General features: G+C 32.3%; 1 protein-coding gene and 1 pseudogene across 2 annotated transcripts; both read right to left on the bottom strand.

The window, feature by feature from the left end:
* Positions 1-4,017: 4,017 nt before the first annotated feature.
* Positions 4,018-7,703, bottom strand: HKL3 (hexokinase-like 3). Of its 2 annotated transcripts, XM_011101132.3 has the most exons (9): positions 7,005-7,703; positions 6,384-6,540; positions 6,013-6,192; positions 5,771-5,845; positions 5,532-5,687; positions 5,355-5,453; positions 5,139-5,269; positions 4,905-4,986; positions 4,018-4,724 (listed from the first exon to the last, which is right to left on the bottom strand). In XM_011101132.3, the coding sequence occupies exons 1-9, from the start codon at positions 7,286-7,288 to the stop codon at positions 4,404-4,406; spliced, it is 1,485 nt and encodes a 494-aa protein (XP_011099434.2). In that variant the 5' UTR covers positions 7,289-7,703; the 3' UTR covers positions 4,018-4,403. The 2 variants fall into 2 exon arrangements, with proteins under 2 accessions (XP_011099434.2, XP_088740665.1); XM_088884539.1 differs by lacking the exon at positions 6,384-6,540 and having other exon boundaries at positions 6,013-6,139.
* Positions 7,704-10,279: 2,576 nt separating this feature from the next.
* Positions 10,280-12,345, bottom strand: LOC148787005 (transcription factor bHLH19-like; annotated as a pseudogene).
* Positions 12,346-14,318: the final 1,973 nt, after the last annotated feature.

Raw genomic sequence — 14,318 nt, 5'->3', positions numbered from 1 at the left:
CAAGATTGAATAGTTCTGCAGGTTAATGAATAAGCTTTTGTATTGTGTTAATAAAATATTCGAATACGTAAGTTTTATTTTATCATGAAAAATTATTTTGTAAGTGAAAAGAAATTTTAGAATTATCAGTGCAAGCACCTCATTTGTAACTGATATGAAATTTTAACATAATTTTTGTTGCATGAGTCAACACATGTCAGAATCAAATCTCTCATAACAGTCTTACGATTGTAAGAATATTATATAAGATAATTATAAAGGGCTTGAGAAATATATAGATATTTAAAAAATCCGATAGAAGTGACTAGTCTTGTAGATAAGTGATATCAGCAACTCGGTGAGTAGCATAAATAATAATTTTTAATTTTTTTTTGTTTATTTTTAAGTATTTTTTACTGAGCATGGAGTTTAGATAAAGTATTAGAAAGTAAAAAATGATGCACATGTTACATTACTATCTTAATAATAATAATAGTTAATAATTAATGATAGTATGCCATTATTTAAAAAATTTAGGTACCTTTGAGTTGGGGAAAAAAGGAGTTCCATTTTATGAAATAGTACCCGATTTGGGGATATTTAGAGAATAAAATAAGATAGTACATTAATAGGAAAAGTACTAAATTATTTTCAGTAGCATAAATAAACTCTTGCGGCGTGTACCACCTACCCACATCTAATGTCTACTGACAATTATGTTATTTTGTTTTGGAATTTGGTATAATTTCATATAATTTTTTGTAATTTGATCAATTATATTTAATATTTCTTACATTTGTTATATCTAATAAATAGATTTTTACTATTCAAAATTCATCGATTTGTTCATATTAGTAAAATTGGATGGCAATTCATATTTGTCTCGATTAACTTATTATTAACTTATTGCAGGTTAAATAATTTTTTTTTTCTAACCAAACTGTCTTCATCCATTTTTACAGGTAATTACATGCGAGGAGCGTAAATATAGATTTTTCGTTCATTTTTTTAATTAATATCAACAAAATTGATGATTTTTGCCTAATGAAAAATTTATTTATTTGACGGAAAAAAAAAACATCAACCGTAATAAACATAGTTTTCAAATTATATAAAATTTATGTAAGTATATTAAATTTCAATAGAGGGTGGTACAACTATTGTAACAAAAATGACAGATTACACTAGGAGCATAATAAAGCTTATACCATGATTGGTTGGGTCTTGGTAAATTTAATTTAGGCAAAAAATTCCAAATCAAAACTTGATGATCTATGCATGAAAGAACTACTTTTTTCTCTTTTTTTTTTGTATTTACAGAAACAATAATTATATATTATATTAGTATCAATAAATTGATAAATAAATCAATTCAATCAATAAATTTATAGTATAATAAATTCACATTAAATACGAAACATACCCATTTTAATAAAATTCATATTAAGTAAGACAGATATCTACATATTTGGAGGGATTTAAATTCATAACTAACTTATTTATGGGACGCCAATTTTAATTATCAAGCTAAAATATTATTGTTATTTAACGCACTATTTTTAACATAAAATTTCAATACTAATTTTGGCATATAACTAAAATTAATATCTACAATCACACAAGATGTAGGAATCTCGATAAGACTAAAAATGGATCATTTTTCTAAAATTATATAATTGATTCGAGTATGATTAAAAAATATTTTCGTTTTTTCAATTAAACCGAAAGACTGTGAAATGGTTGGATTAAACTCTAAAACGGACAAAAAAACAAAGGTTGAAAGAAAGGGAAAGTTTGGTGAGTATAATTGCAATAATTTAGTTTGTTTGGATAAAGGTGGTCAAAAGAGGTGGAGTGACGTGGAGGTGCAGGAGAAGTGTGGTGGTCTGGTGTTCTGACAGACGCTACGTACCCCATCTCCATCCAACTTTTTCTTAAACTGGATTAATAATCATTATGCTACTCTTAATTAATTATGTAGTTAATTACGTACTAATTAATATATAGTGTTCTTTCAGTGTCATTATGACAGCATTATCTGCAGTGTAGCCCAAACAGACTGAATAGGTACTGAATCATTACTGCCGCAGATTGAGAGCGGAAGAAAATGACTGTTCAACCCTTTTGTCCCTCACCCAACGCCAAGAAAGCCAAGGCCAGTTTGGAAGGTTTAAGAGGCGATTGCAATAATTTTTTATTTTTGTGACGAGAGTAAGATGTGACAAAAATTATAAATTAAATAATAATGGAGGATTTGAATGTCTGAAAATTAAATTCTTATATTTGAAAAACTAATTTAGTGCTTATAATAATAATTTAGCACTAATAATTTTACTAAAAACTGTAAAAATTGGTTTAGAATTAGTTAATACTTTTAACTCAATTTAAGTAATTTAAAAATTATATTTTTGCAATAAGTTAAGAATTGCTTATTTTAAAAGGCAAACACCCTCGTTCCCTTAGATTTTTAATTTGTCCCTTAGGCTCAGGGCCAATTCAGTCATTTAGTGTACAATTCATTTTTATCCATTTTATTTTATTGAGTTTTCAATTATTAACAACAATAGCAATTTATGTACTGACTATTAATAATAAATAATTTATAATTAACCAATTAATTGAAGTAAATAATAGATAAAATCTGGGCATTAAAAATTTGAAATTTATAACTTTAGAGTGGTGAAGCCTTAATTTTTTATCTTATGTTTTAAACATATTGGACATTGAAATAATTGTCCAACACTTTAGCAGGAAAAGCAGAAAAAGTTTGACTTAATTGATGTAAATCAATAAAATGCCGACTATGATTATTTCTCAGGTAAAATAGATGTATATTATATACATCAGTCTTATGTGATCATGCGACTACATTGCATGCGGATTTCTAGAAACCCAATGTGTCAAATTATGGGCCATGTATGCATGAACCATATCATAACTTTATCATCATACTTTACGAGTAATTACTGAAATTTTGTCGCAGGATTGATTATAAAGTGAAATAGGTTCCAATATTAATTAGTTCCACGATTGCTACGAATTTATCATATTTGAAATTCTAATAATAATTGATTTTTCTTTTTGTAAAAAAAAAATTACAAAAATGATAAAGAAAATAATGATTTTACTTCAGATTAAACTATCCTTTTGCATCTTGTGGGACTTAACCACCACTTTATGCGTTTCAAACAAATACGTCTCATCATACCTAACATTTTAACGATGAAGTTGAACATATAATATGATATGATACATTCGACTGTCTTGCTTGTGGACAGTAACGATTGATGGTTATGGTGCAGAATTTGTGTTGCATTAACAAATATTTGACTATGATTTTATTTGAATTGAAATTTTATTCAGATAAAAATTAAATATACGTTTTAGTTTGTAGTTGGTTTGTTTTGTTCTTCTAAAAATAACAACAAAAATGATCTATCAGCGACGAATGTCAACAATATCAAATAATGAAAATGTTTGAAGGAGTTGATGATAACACAGGCCACCTACTACTGGATCATGCACAAACTAACTCCTGCTGCTGTCGTGAGCTTGCACAACTGAATTCTAACATCAAATACAATTCAGAATGCGTGATCAGTAGTCCATCTTATGATGCAAGAAGAATTAAAAAGGCAGTGGTCCAAATGGGCTTATAGTGGTCATAAAAGGGACCACTTTATTTTCACCATTCCGGCATGGGCTTCCCAACCAACATCATCTCACCTCCCTTTGAATAATTCACCAACAGATGGTCACAGTAGTCTTTATTGGACGCATTAGCAGATTCTAGGTGACGGAAATAATGTTGTACATTGCTAGAAAAGAGGTGAACTTAGTCTTGAAATTAGGGTGTCCTAAATGACTACAACTACTAAACCACACCCTCGTTCTATTTTACAGAATTTTTGTATAGTCACTGTAGTTTGAATATCGGAAAAATTCTTGTTCGTATATAATTTAGTTGCATAGCAAGTCATTTTGTTTGTATGTGTTATGTGATTAATCTCTTCTTATCGTGAATGTAATCACATGACATGAAAAATAACTTAGTTTTAGACTTGTCCAAAATTTTGTTCCAACGAGGAGAAAGCATTTACAGCAAGAGAGTCCAGAGAATACATAGAACATATGCTAAGTTATTGTCAGGGTGACCACACACACCAAGATCATCCCTCATCATTCCAGCATTATTAGGCTGGAATTGTCTGTACGCATTTTTACATTTATTATCATTTATTTGTACAGATTAAGGAATTCCCTTTGCAGTTTCTTTAAGTTGGCAAGACAGTGCTGCATCAGACATCTTCCCCCTGCACCTCTAGTCTATTCAACCTTGTCTTTTCTCCAACTGTTTGGTACAAGTGGGGGCTTTTCATTTCAAATAATTTAAGAATAAAGATGGTTGGCTTTAGCAGTAATAATCAACGTTCAAAATGCGACTGTGAAGCAGCCAGAAATACAGAACCAGCGCCGGAGCCTCCATGAGAATACTCGATGATGACGTTTTCTGAAAGGTCGCTTCCCAGCATCTCCCAAACACAGCTGTGCAGATAGTTCCTAAATATGCGATAATGCTCGTACAGGCCTCCTTCGATCGTTATCACACTCTTCCTGTTCGCCATGCGTCCTGTCTTCTTCACAACTCCCACAATTCCTGCACCAACGAGTCGAGCCCCACGTTCTGCTACAATGTCACAAACCTCTGAAACTATTTCCCTCGCCATTGGAGTAGAATTGTTTATCTGATTAGTAAGGTAAGTTAGTCAAAATTCTGTTTTTAAAATATACGGATAATATCAATTTTATACAGTGCCATATATATATCAAATGTAATACGAGATGTAACATGAATTTATAATACAAAATCCAATCTGCAGGAATTAATGTACGGTACAAGAAAAAACAGACAAATAAAAACATACATCAAAAATTTCCTTCAATTTCTCTCCCACTACTTGATAATCCTCGGATGCGTCTTGGTGCATCGCAGCCACATCAGGTGACCTGTTGGAATAAGTAGAATAACCCACTGTGGGTGATGATTTTTACATTTGTGCAAGAAAATCACATAACAACCTTAAAGAGTTACATGATTTTGCATAAGTCTTCATGAAGTTGAGAACATTAAGAAAACAGATGAGAGAGCTCATTCTTACATTAATAAGTAAGGAGTGGTTAGTTTAGGTGGCAAACAATCCCCGAACAGGGCTGCTTCCTGAGCCATCTTAAGCAAGACCCTTCTAACAATCTCTCCTAAAAACATGCCTGAAATAAGCTTCTCAAATACCTGGGAGAAACCAAGTTTCAACAATAAATGGATTTGCTTAAAACGACAAGCCCAAATGGTAACACTATGACTATCAACTTTTTACCCGGCTTCCTGGATCCTTGCTTTCAGCATCTAAGTAGGTATCGTACTCCGTTAATGGAAGATTCAAGGAACTGAAATTTCCCCATTGCACATTGATAACCTGCAAGAATCATCAGATTCATCATTAACTACCGCCCTGTTTGCCGTGGGAATGACTCAACAGGCCCACAAAACTAACCGTTTCTGCTGATCTTGATGATTCTTTTGGTGAATTTGGGGTTTGTTTAGACAATTCAACATAAGCAATATCGGTGCCCATTGATAAATTCACCGCAGTAACACTCTCATTGCTGTAATACCTTCCTCCAGCCAAATATCCTACAGTATCATTAACCTGCATGTATGATAGACAAAATGTCGTTTTCCTCATGAATAATCTATGTTTAATCAAACCGGAGAAAACTTGGACTATCTTACGACTGCAAAAACACGCATGTCTATGCCATGCTTCTCCAAGGCCTGATTAATCTCAGCTGCCAGCTCCTTCCCAACCTGATCAAGTTCACATAACTGCATTAGATCACAAATGGGATACTGGCTAGTATACCAAGATCGAGTTAACAACCGTGCTTATCATTTATCACTATCAAAGTATTTTACATAATACTAGTAAAATTTTTCTCTTCATTAACATCACTGAGGAGGAGAAATAACTCAACTGTGTCATCGACCAATGACCTATTCCATTTGATTGCCATGCCAGAAGATTCAGGAGCTTCGTCCATCGCAAATGACAATGTAAATCCCAATTTTCTTTCTGTTGAGCGTGCATCACTATCTGTTTCACTGTGGAATGAAACAAATTTTGCTAGCTCAAGGGCCATGAAATCACATAATTCCTGATAAATAGGACGAACAAGGATGAGGACAGAAGGAGATATCTTATGTTAACTTTCAAGAATCTTACAGTTCTCATAGCATCTGAAATATGTTTGTCAATCCTATGTCCTAATTATAAGGAACTGAAATTTAAAGTCTTGATAATGAGTCATACAGATTTTGACAATACAAACTAAGTATCAGCTCTTACCCTGGTACACTCAACTTTAGCGATAATATCAGAAGGAATTGCAACCTCATGCCTGCTTACTTCACTCAATGGTTCATCTTTGCCTTCCAGTCTTGCTTTTACAATAAGAAAATTTGTTCCCCGGAGATCTATACCATAATATATTCCTTTCTCTTCCCTGTTAGTCAACCCAAAATATATAATGGAGAAATCTATTGAATTAGTTACTAAATTTTTAATGGGTCTTCACCCAAATGAAAAAGAGAAATATAATCTCATATTTACATGTAATGTATAAATACAGAACTAATTATACTATATCCTTCAAGAATTAATGTAATTAACAAAATTCATGCTCTAAAATTCTCCTCATTGAAAATATTTACGCTTCCCACATGATCTGTTTCAGAAATTAAATGATTGCACATATATGCTTTTACAAGTAAAATGATATTGCAATTTCACAAATACTACATTCTCAAACGGAATTAAATTGTACATAACTAGCTGCCGCCGGATGCAGCTCCCACTGTCATAATTTCCTAAGTTTAAATTCAAATAAATATAAAAAATCTTTTAATTGTAAATAAAATAAAATTATGTATTCTTAATTTGAGTGCACGCAACATACAGAGCACGTACCCTGTAGGAAGTGGTGCAAGATATGCGAAAAGCACGCGTAGGTTGGTGGCTGGATCACTGGACGAGAGTGTGGCTTCTATTTCAGACGCCATTTCATCCGCAACATGCCAAAGCTTCGCTGCCGGTGTGGCGCAGCGCCTTGCGAATCTGCGGAGGATCCGTCGCGCTTGCTCATACCGCTTCCGCCGTCTCCAGTGCCTCACTAGTACAGCCACCGCTACGGCTGCTGCGGCCGTTGTGACAACCGCCGTCACCGTCACCGTCACTCCCACCCCCCTTTTCATTATTTGCCACTGCCCTTATTCTCACGTTGATTTTTAATTACTTATTAATTCTCATCTTTCTACAGTACGTACGTTTCACTCCTCAGATTTCACTGCCTTTACATCCATATTTTCCAATACATCCAAAGGAATTGAAGAAGTAGAAACAGAAGAGCGACGGTTATAAAGAGAAGATCGAGATCCAAATTTCAAGGCAAATTAGATCCATTTTCATCGTTTCATTCGGGCATATACGTTCTCCCGGATTATCAGCCAAATCCGTTTCAGTGCACCGACAAGGCAATCTGGGTGGTTGTTTGAACTTTGAAGGCAGCCTATTCAAATATTCTTAGCTCAAGCTCAAGTGATTGAAGTTGGGCTTTTTTATCGTGCGCCTGTCAATGGGTTCGGGTGAATAAAAGTCCCACTTCTTTAAATAAGGTGTAATCGTGTTCAATTAAATGGGGCTCGACATAAATTTGCGTTTAATCTTTACGAACCCGTTTGGGTACTGGCGGCTCCCGGTGCGATTTTAATTTTTTAAAATTATTTTTAAATTGAATTGCCATTGATAATTTTATATAATAATTTTTTAAATTATAATTTTATAATTAAAATTAAAGGTGCGATTTTGTGTGGTTTCGAATAGTTTGACGTTTTTAATATTTGTAACAAAAATAAAACGTTGAACCTAACGAAATAAAAAAAATAAAATAAGTGTTTGTATGCAGCAAACAAAACACACCAAGATAAACCAATGATCGATTTTAAAAAGAATATATATATATATAAACAGAATACAAAAGGTGGTAAGAGAAAAAAGAGAGAAGAGGTGGGGGGGGGGGGGTTGGAACAGGTAAGAAGAGATGAATAAAAATTTGGGACAATTATCAAATGGACTTAAAATTTGAATGAATTGAAAGAATTAAATATATTTTATTTTGTATAAAGTTCAAATATAAATTTTACAAAAATGAGCTTTATTTTTGTTTTTATAATTTTTTTTATTGTTATCAATGTGTATTGATTTTTCTAATCAATTTAAAAAATATATAGATATTTTCACATTGCATCTAATAAAATTATGTACGCAGGGATCGTGTGTCACCGTTGCTAGTTGAAAAAATAGAAACGGTTCGTTTAATGCACTACAATGAAATAGGGTATCAGAGATGGAATTTTCCATCTTTGAGACTAGGATTTCCATCGCTGAAAATAAATAGCGAAGGAAAAATCTGTCGCCGCACTCTGTGGCTGAAAGGTATTTTTTTTCGTGCCCCTACCTTGATTGACTTATATCGAGAATGATAATATATATGACATTCTTGACGGTCCTTGTTCTTTTTGTAATACAATATGCAATTTTTTACACAAGAATCAATTTTTTTGTAACCTAAACCAAGTCTACTAGGTGTTTTTTGGTTTTGTAGAAGTTATCTGACAACTTTCATCTTCAGACAATATGCTTTTGATTGTTGGCACAAGTTGATTATAGGAAGCTTCAGGTAGATTGTACTCTAAATTTGATACTTAATAATTGAGTCATAACAGAGAGTTTTGTGTGGTTTTTACAGTCATCCCATAATGGTTCGTCAGCATTATTGCATCTATCACCATTGTTTTGTAATGAGACGTTTCTACCTGAGGAGCCTTTGAAGAACCCCCACATCATCTCTTGTGTTCAAGGATTAACCATGTGTATACCAAATATTGTAACCTCGAGTAAATTCATTTTTTACTTTATGTAAATGTGCGTTACTCCGATTAAAAAATTTTGTTTTTCCGCATTTAGAGCATGGACATTTGATTTGTCCATTATTTAGAGATCGTTGGTTATCAAAGGCAAACTTCAAGAACTCCAATCAACCTTTGTTATGAATTTATCTAAAAGAATACCATTATCATCCAAGCACCCCCACATCCAACTATGGTTCATATTCATGATTCTGCAACTTTTTGCGATTTTTGATATACATTTACTTGATATAAATAATTTAACTAGTTAGGAAGAAAATTATAAATACTGAAATTAAATTAGTAAATATGAATAGTGTATAATATCCTAAATATACTTATGGGTATGGGTAAAGGTAAAAATTATTTAAGAAAATGTAAATTATGATAAGTTATTTGTGTATTTTATTTTTATCTTTTTCTGAATAAGTATAATAAAAATTGAATTATTCATGCATATTGGGTGTGGTTCAATTAATAGCTAATTTTTGTATGTTTGAATATAAATTATTAAATTTCACTAATTAAAATCTCCAATTGCAATGCGAATTGGCCAACGAGGCCTAGTTTATTGAAAAATTGAAATTCCACAACTTCTTAAGTTTCATTAATGTGGTGGGTATTGATCTTGTTAACCGTAGTTATTGACTTATTGTAATAGTAATTATTGGTTAGTTATATATATATTTGATATTGATAATTAATACATAGTAATGATTAATTAAAATTTATAATATAAATATTAATTTATTTAAAAAATGTAAATTGGATGCACATGATTTTTTTAGGTAAAATTTATAAGGCGTTTAATTTATTAATATATATTTTTGGATCCCGTGAGATGAAAGTATCACATGAGGTCCGATTTAAACTATACATGTAACGAGGACATTGATATTTGTCACCGTTATAATAATGAACAAATTTTTGTCGCCATTTTAATTATGTATATTTATATTTAGAATTAAAAAAAATTATAATTTTAGTCTTATAAATATAGATGGATGATAGTTTAGTTCCTGAACGAATTTATTTCGACAATTAACTTTGTCCTATAATTTTAAAAAATTTTGCACATTAAAATGATTGAGAAATTGCAACCCATTAAATTGGTTACGTGCATGTCACCTCATATTTATAGGATCAAAATTACAATTTGTCTTGAAAACTAAGAAGCAATTGCAGCTAAGGCATTCTTTTAAATAAGTAACAAAAATAACAAAACAATGAATTGGTAATAGGCATGAAACGTCGTCCACTGTTAACTAAAAACTACATTCATGTGTCGCGCACCATAGCAGAATGAAGAACCCTAACAATTTCTTTGGGCGACGCGGGTGATTCTTTCTCCATCTGTACGGAAAAGATTAACAAAATCAATGTAATAAATTCGAAAAAAACTATGGGTCGATTGTTCAAATTCATAACAGGATTGATAAATTTCTTGGATTTTGAAAAATTATGTACCTCAGCAATAATGGTGACATCGAAGGCGTGATTTCCAAGTGACACGACAATAGTGTTAAAAATAGTTAGGTTGAGCTTCTCAACCTGGACAAGTAATCTTGCAACAACTCCCTTGAGTTTAGCGCACTGAACTCTGAGAACGATCTGGTTATTGCAGATTTTGACTTCAATTTCTGGCAGTAGTGGCTGTTCCTCAGAGCAGTCATCTTTTTCATTAGACAATCCACTATCTTCGTTGTCTTGGATGAAATGTGATTTCTTAACAAGCACCACCGATTCCACTGTTTGCTTTGTTGCTTGTTCCTCCAACATTTTCACTTTCTCTTGGAGCTGGTTCAAGTACTTGATGGCATCTCCCAAAACAGAAGTTTTATCCGTCTACCATATTATAAATATTTTCAGTATTTAATTTATACTACCGGAAAAAAAGAAATATACATCCCAATTTTGTAAAATAAAAGTTAATAATTATATATGTACTACTCCAGATATATATATATATATATATATATATGTGCACGTTCATTGCCGAATAATATTTAATTAGTATTTATCTCTTAAATTAAATTTTAAAATTAAGTATGAAGAAAGTTGGAGATTTAAGCTGCTACAGTAATGAAGATCACTCTGCTATAGGCGATGAAGAAGAAGTCTGTTCTCAGTCATAAACGTGTTTTGAGTTTTTATGTTTTTTCCTTACCGCATTTTCACTTAAAACCGCTCACATGTCTCATGAGTTGTTAGTTAGCTGATAAGTTAGTTTTAATCGTTAGTCTGTAATTTTTCCTTCTTCTTCCTCTGTTTCCCACTGTTATTCAAACTGGAGCTCTGCAACTGTAAAGATTTGAATCCTCTTCCAATCTATGAAATGAGAAATATTCTCCTTCATACTACTGCTTGTAACTCTATGGATATCTTGAGCTATTTCTTCAAAGTATTACGTGTGACGTTTTGAGTAGGAAAATATTTGGTGGACTGCCCTATGCTACGTTGGACCACCCAAATATTCTTGTCGACCAAGAATTTATTAAATAATCGTACTTTGAGCAGTTCATTTGCAGAAACTCCAAACGATATTCTCCTACTATAACTAGTAAACGACAGGTTCACGTTAAATTAATCAATCTTCAATATTAATTAAACAATAATTAATACCTTGGTGAGTCCAGGTACCATGCCTGAAAGAATTGCAAATCGCTTGCTGAGCAGCTCGCGCCGCCTTCTCTCTGCTACTATGTGGTCATAGGTTTGCTACGGCGGCCTAGGACGGCTTGTTCTCCTCGCCGGCAGCGACCCTTGAGCTGCCAGAGCTTGAGAAACCACGGCCTCTTCCGCAGAATTCAATGGCCTGGGCACATGCTGATGAGGGTTTTCAGAAGTGGGATTGCCGTTGGCGAAATTGAGAATTATCGGAATTGAATAAGTCCAATTATCAGAGTTCGTCTTCCTCTGCTTGGCCGGCGGCTCGGATTCAGGTTGTGGTTGTTCGGTGGGGAAGAAGGTGTCGGAGCTTGGGATATTATTCATCAAAGTTTGTGAAGACGAAGAGTTGCTACCTGGAGATGGGAAAGTGGTGTTGCAAAAATCATCTCCAATTAGGGTAGCCAGTTCTTCATCTATGCAGTCCATGAAATCACATTGATCCATGAAGATCGACTCATCCAGCTCCTGTAAGAATAATCATTTTGGAAGAAACAATATATGTAAAATATACAATTGTGATTTGTAAGGACTAATTATACATGCATACATGCATGAGCTTATAATATATGCGGGCGCAGCTCTGGATAAATAGCGTATCCAAAAGTGCATAAAATAAATGAAACCTGTTCATCAGGATTATTAAGATGCGACGTAAACGTATCCAAGGAATCCATACTAATTACGCCTTCTTCTCCAAAAGATGATCAGGACCTGGAAGATGAGGAAATGCAGCAAAATGTTCACTATAAGGAACAATAACTAATGGAAACTATTAATGTTGTATCCAGATTTAAATCAGGGAAAGGGAATAATACAAGTAATAGTATACCAATATGAGTTGAGTCTTCTGCAGCCCGCAAGTGTTTCTACATGTATATATATAGGAATGCGTTTCTGTAGCGCACATGTCCTGCTTACAATTTTCTAATAAAATATTATCTCATCCTAATTTTATAATAGGATACATGCTAGAAATCCATTATGATCTTGCTTTTATTGAATATATTGCGGCAATAATGAAGTTCAACTGCACCACTATTCAGTCATCGGAACTATAGCTTTTGATTGTTTGGAAGTGTTACTAACATGCAGGTTTGTTAATGCTGTCCGAACTTGTCCTCGTGAAGCCTGTTCCAATCATGTTGGAATACTTTGTTCCATGTTTCTAAATAAAATATTGAAATCGTGAAAATTTTAAAAAGATGTTGAATCAAAATATTATATTAAAAAGTTTAAAAACTGAAAAATATCAAATGATGTAATTTGATAAAAAAATTTATTTGATCCTATATATATATTACCCTGTGAAAATAAAAAAATAGGAACCAACCCGTGAACTAAGAAAAATGGTAGACACTAAGAAAGAAGCATAACCCCCTTAGTCAAACAATTTTTGATTGATTTATGTTTTTATTTGGATATTGTTTATTTTTCCTCGTTTACTCCAGCGTCGATGCACCTCATTCTTTAGCATTTTGGGGCTGAAAAATAGTTAGTACTAATATAAGTTAACAAAGGGTATCTTTTGTAATCTACCCTTTTCAAAATATTAAAAATATATATTTTTTATTCACAAAATTTTGTGCTTATTTCAATTTTAGTAATGGGGCAGCTTGAATTTAACCCTAGCAGCATACATATACGTATGTTGTATTGTTGTCGTGTACATAATTTTTTTCAATTGAAAATCACCCGGATAGCTTTTTCAATCAAAAAAGTAGTATATAAAACTTAACTACTACATATGCCACATTTGTGCTCAAAATAAAGTGGCGGCTGACTGAAGCCTAGCTTTCATACTTAAATGAAAGGGATAATTACATTTACATACTTTAACCTATGGTTTGTTTATATAAATTATTTTTATTTTTTAGATAATTATACATACACCCATTAAATGTCGATATCACTTACACAACCAACCCCTTACTATTTTGAAAAATTATAAACACACTCCTTAAAAATATTAACATCATTACATAAATTATTCATATTTTTTGACTGTCAAAAATAATTTTTGTACTTATGCAAAAGATATTAGTGATTTAAAAAGCTCAGATGAAATCAAGTATTATATATATACTTGTCTTTTTTTTTTGTTTGGATACGTAAGTTGCATGTCTTCATCTATTAGGAAAATTGCGAGAACATGTAATAACTATATATTTAACCTCGAAAAAAGAAACTTCATGGTTATGCTTTGAATAATTAGAAATATTTCTCATGATTTTAGTTCCTAGTAATATTTCTTATCATTTATATAAATATATATACGAGACATACGTAAAATTATCAACATGTTGCAAAATTGCAAAAAGATCCTGAACCCTATATAGAAAAATAAGCGTTGCTCACTATGTTACTGAACCTAGAAAAAGTACTGATATATGATAGATTTTTATAGGTAAAATGGACTCTGGAGCATCTGCGCACATGCATTTCCAAAAAAATCACACCTGAAACAAAGGTTGGTATGACTTGGGTCAGCTTTTTTCAGATACATACTAGGAGTTACTCAATACACAAAAGAATATTTCTAATTTCGTTTTCCATTGGCTACAAAAGATTGTCTTATTAATTGGATGTGTTTAAGTTGTGCATATTCTGATTCCTCCACAATGTATTATTTTTAGTATAAGTTTCAATA

This window comes from Sesamum indicum, linkage group LG9 (genome assembly GCF_026168435.1).
Source record: "Sesamum indicum cultivar Baizhima isolate 11 linkage group LG9, ASM2616843v1, whole genome shotgun sequence".
Lineage (NCBI taxonomy): Eukaryota > Viridiplantae > Streptophyta > Magnoliopsida > Lamiales > Pedaliaceae > Sesamum > Sesamum indicum.
This window is presented reverse-complemented; position numbering and strand designations above follow the sequence as displayed.

Bases quoted from the DNA above. Each gene is read 5' to 3' on its own strand.
- HKL3 (XM_011101132.3), bottom strand. From the start codon at position 7,288: ATGAAAAGGGGGGTGGGAGTGACGGTGACGGTGACGGCGGTTGTCACA. The intron at 5,688-5,770 runs GTAAGATAGTCC...TCATACATGCAG, and splicing joins ACATGCGTGTTTTTGCAGTC to GTTAATGATACTGTAGGATA. The intron at 4,725-4,904 runs GTATGTTTTTAT...CTTACTAATCAG, and splicing joins AATTGAAGGAAATTTTTGAT to ATAAACAATTCTACTCCAAT.